Raw genomic sequence first — 4,422 nt, 5'->3', positions numbered from 1 at the left:
TACAATTAAAAGAAGCTCAAGGACAGTGCCCAGATCCAGAATGTAAGCCTCAGAACTGGCACCAGGAAAGAACACAAACATTAACCACTTCCTATCTGTCTTCCAAGCTCCATTGGAGGCATAAATAGGAGCATCCCAGTCCAGAGGTCAATGTGGATGAGGGGACATGAAGGGACAGGTGTCCAAGGAATATCATAGGGCCTGCAAATGACATCACCTTTCCAAGCTGAAATACAGTGTCCCCTAACCCACTGGGGATAGCCACACATTTGGAGGAAATAAAATTTTCCTAACTCCATCAGACAGACATGCTTTAGCCAGGCCTCAATCTCAGGGCCATATGAGAACTGGCTTGTGGTTGTAGAGTGAGAGAATCTATGTCAGTGGCCAGAATATATTGGGCTGAGCCTCAATGCTTTTCGGTTTGCAGCTTGGGACATGGTGGAGCTTTAGCCCTGAGGCCTGTCCACTGGTCATCCCATAGAATCTTTATGGTTCCTCAAATTTCCATTGCCCTGTTCTATCTCTGCGGAGTCACCAGCTTAGTACACTGGAAATTGTAGTAAGAGGTATACAGGACTGGGCACCAGGAGGCACAGAGCCCATCTGTATCTCCTCTAAGGTGGTATGGTTGATGCACCCAGGTCTACCTGGGGAGAGTAGTATTGAACTGTTGCTGAAACACTGAATGGATGAGGTCATGCTCAGGACAAGCAAGTGGTGAGAAAAGGGGTCATCTGGGGAGGGTGTGTCAGAAGGAAGGGCTCAACTGAAAGGACCTCCAGAGATAACCTCACTTCCTTCACAGTGGAACTTAGAACCTTGGTATCCCGGCACCCACAGTCAACACAAGCCCCCCACTGCTCACTTGTGTGGCTTGCAGACGTTCAGGCTCGGGCCTCATGGAAGAGCACAGAGGGTGCCTGGCCCAGCACAGAGGGTGCAGGCCAGACCTGGCCATGGACACTTCTGGAGATGTTGTTATTGGACCCAACAGGTGACATGGGGAGGTTCAGGGCAGTGAGAGTCTGGGTAGCTGAACATACGTAATTTCATGTTCATTAACGGGTCTCTTCTCCTTATGTGTGTGTGTGTGTGTGTGTGTGTGTGTGTGTGTGTGTGTGTGTGTGTGCGTGTGCGTGTTTGTGTGTGTCTGTGTGTCTGTGTCTGTGTGTGTGTGTGCATGTGTGTGTGCTTGTGTGTATGTGTGGTTAATAATTCTTTAAGTAATTCACCTGACCCTATGTTTGTGCATTCCATGTACCTTTTTTTTAGCATAGAGCTATTAAGTATGCTTTGTCAATAGTCATGTGCATGCGTACTAAATAAATGACAACCAAAAATCAGAGATGTGTACTCATATTCGTTGACTCTCTGGCTAATCCACACTCCTGTAAACATGTGATGACACACTACTCAGGATGAAACATAAGGAATATGCTTGCTCTCAAAAGGGAAGGCCAGGTGAAAGTCATCGTAAGAGAACACAAACATTGCCAAGGGCTAAGTTCTTTTTGCTAGAGTCCCCTCAGCTTTCCTTTCTCAGGTTAGTACTATAGTGCATGCGACACACGTTCCTATGGCACTTGGTTACTTGGACATTTAACTCTCACAGGATTTCCTCCATAGGCTTCCTTTGAATCTCCTTCACATCTCAGAGTCCAGAGTAGCTAGAGTGCAGGCATGAGCCACTGTCACTGAGCTTGTTTCTTTCATCTTAGAAAAGGAATGAATCAAAGCATGACAGGACGGTTGATTTTTGGATTGTTTGTTTGCTTGTTTGTTTTCCAGTTATGCATCGAACTTGAGACCTTATTTGTAAGAGAGACAAGCCCATGGGCCTGTAAACCTTAATCACAGTTCATTTTTCAATACGTGGACTCCTCGTTAGTGCATTGTTTGAGTATGGAAGATACTAAATGGGAAAAGAGTACCTTGATCCAATCCTCCCTATGAATGGTGGTCATCCCATAGGCATGAGGTTCAAGAGACCCGTGATCACCCACCCACGCAGGACTGCAGCCTCTCATAGAAAATGTCACTGGAATAGCAGAGAACATACACTGGACTTATATCACAGGTTATTCCATTTAAATGCACAGGGCCGGGAATGTGGCCCAGGGGTAGAGTGCTTGCCATGCATGCACAAATCCCTAGGTTCAACTCCTCAGTACAACAGAAACAGGAAAACCTGCAAGAGGCGCTGAGAAACAAGAGGTAGAGCCTTGGCCAGAATCTCTAGGAAACACCAACCCACAAATAACTACTCCAAAAAAGTAGGCAGTGACCCTGTGGCTCAAATGCCACAGCACTAGTATAGGAAAAAATGAAGTTTAAGGACAGCTCTCAAGCATAGATTTAAAGATATCCAGACTGGTAAAAGAAAAGCAAAATTATATTTGGCAATTCAGTCAAGGCTTCTGAGAATTACTTGCATATATCCATAGAAGAGAGAGATGCACAAACATATAAGTATATAGAAGTGTGTGTGTGTGTGTGTGTGAGAGTGTGTGTGTGTGTGAGTGTGTGTGATCTCTCAAGAAACTCAAGGGTATGATGTTACATAGTGGAGATAGAAAGCAGCTGCTCTATGTAGTCGAGAGTTCCAGCATCCCTAGATCTAATGACTCTCCTCAGTGTGTAGGCCCTTCCACTGTTAAAGAAGCTTCATTCTTGTACAGATGTTCCATGTCTCATGATGTCCTGTAATGCTGACTTCTATGCAGTCCAATAATTGCTAGAAAAGTGATTTCACTGCAGAAAATGGACAAACATATTTCTGAATTCAAATAATGCCAATGAGGCTAATAGGCCTCAAAGGAGTATGTCACCAGATGACCATGAACCTCACATTCAAGAAGCTGCACACAGAACATTCTCCAACAATGATCCACTGCCAGGATACACAAATAGCCTAAAAAATACCTGTGCCAACCCATCCTCTCCACAGCCCCTGATGCCCAGCCTTGCCTGTCCTTACCATGGCCTTGCAAACAGGAGTAGAGCATTGATGTAGTGTTTTAGGATTCTACTGACCCTAGGAAGGCTGGCAGAGTAGAAGGCCTGGCTGGGTCACCAAGAGAACAGTGAGGTGGGGAGATAGCCCACGTGTGGCTCTTGGAATTGAGGCAGCAGAGTCACCAGTGGATGTGAACCAGCAGCCAGTTCATGCCAGGCATACAACAGACCCCATGGAGACTCCATGCAGTGGGGAGGGATTGGAGAGCTGCAGGAGTATGGGGAGCTCCCTGGAGAGGGCAGAGTTGCTCATCCCTTGATTGGGTGCTGGCTCCCTGGAATTCTCTTCAATCCCTCTTTGGTTCCTGAGGACTGTCACTACCTCCACCACCAAAGAAGCTTGGCTTGGGGAGATACTGATGTCCATGTTTCAAATGAGTGCTGAGAGTGTCTGGGGTAGCCGCTGGCCAGGTTTCTGACTCTGCTGCCCCCCATCTGCCCCTAGTGCCATCTCTTCTATCCTGGACATGTGGCTGGACGAGTACGGGGAGGACTTCTGCCAGCCTGCACACTTTGCCTGCCTCAAGCAGTTGCTGCCTCACCTGAAGAGGCACATGACTGGATCACACGTGGAGAGCCGTGCACAACTGCTCCTGGCTCAGATGGAGGCCCAAGAGCCCAGCCAGACACAGCCTGATGGTGTGGAAACTGGGTGGGAAGACAGAAGAAAGAGGCGGGATGAATGTGGGCCATCAGAGGGTGGAGAAGGCTCTAATATAGGCCTTGTGCCAGGAAGAAGAAAGATGCTGGAACATAGAGACTCTGCAGAGAAGTTGAAAATCAGGATGTGTAGAGGGATCCAGGTTGGGAAGTCAAAGGGAAGAGGGTCTTTATTCTCTTTTCAAAGCCTCGGGACAAATCCTCCATGGAGAGGGCCTTGTCTTCTCCTGCAGCTCTAGCATTAACCCAGTGTTTGTCTAAGTAGAAGAGGAAGGCAGCATTGAGCTCCAAGCTCTGGCATGCAGCCTAATTGCAGGAACATTACCAGGATTAGACCAACACCCAAAGTCAGCCTTGACTCTACTGTACCATGAGATGGGAGCAGCAGCATCAGGTGTGGGGGGCAGCCATGTCTTCCCGGGACACTGAGGCTATGTCACATGCAATACCAGCCTCCTTTGCTCTGTCGATTGGGAGCCAGTTCGAAACTTGGCCTCATGGAAGACTCCCAAGGGAACCAACAACCTGGCACCTGGTCCACAGCTTGGGTGGGATCCCTTAATTTATGGAGAAGCGAAATAGGACCCGCCATGCTTTCCTCACAGGATCTTCCCATCCTTCTTCAGGAAGCACAGGGGAGGGACTGAACCAGGAGAAGAAAGAGGTCTTGGATTTCCCTCCCCTGTTGGTGGCCGAGCAGCTCACCAGGATGGACTTGGTGAGGCCCTGGGCAGTGAAGTGTGC

The 4,422-nt window shown here is 48.1% G+C and overlaps 1 protein-coding gene across 1 annotated transcript; it reads left to right on the top strand.

The window, feature by feature from the left end:
• Nucleotides 1-866: 866 nt before the first annotated feature.
• LOC150039936 (uncharacterized) lies at nucleotides 867-4,074 on the top strand. The gene is made up of 2 exons (XM_090327507.1): nucleotides 867-997; nucleotides 3,464-4,074. Exons 1-2 carry the CDS (start codon nucleotides 903-905, stop codon nucleotides 3,915-3,917), a joined length of 549 nt encoding a protein of 182 aa, XP_090183633.1. The 5' UTR covers nucleotides 867-902; the 3' UTR covers nucleotides 3,918-4,074.
• Nucleotides 4,075-4,422: the final 348 nt, after the last annotated feature.

Source organism: Megascapheus bottae, unplaced genomic scaffold (assembly GCF_031878675.1).
Source record: "Megascapheus bottae isolate mThoBot1 unplaced genomic scaffold, mThoBot2.hap1 HAP1_SCAFFOLD_43, whole genome shotgun sequence".
In the NCBI taxonomy this organism is placed as follows: domain Eukaryota; kingdom Metazoa; phylum Chordata; class Mammalia; order Rodentia; family Geomyidae; genus Megascapheus; species Megascapheus bottae.
The sequence above is the reverse complement of the archived record's forward strand: the minus strand, read 5'-3'. Positions and strand labels throughout refer to the sequence as shown.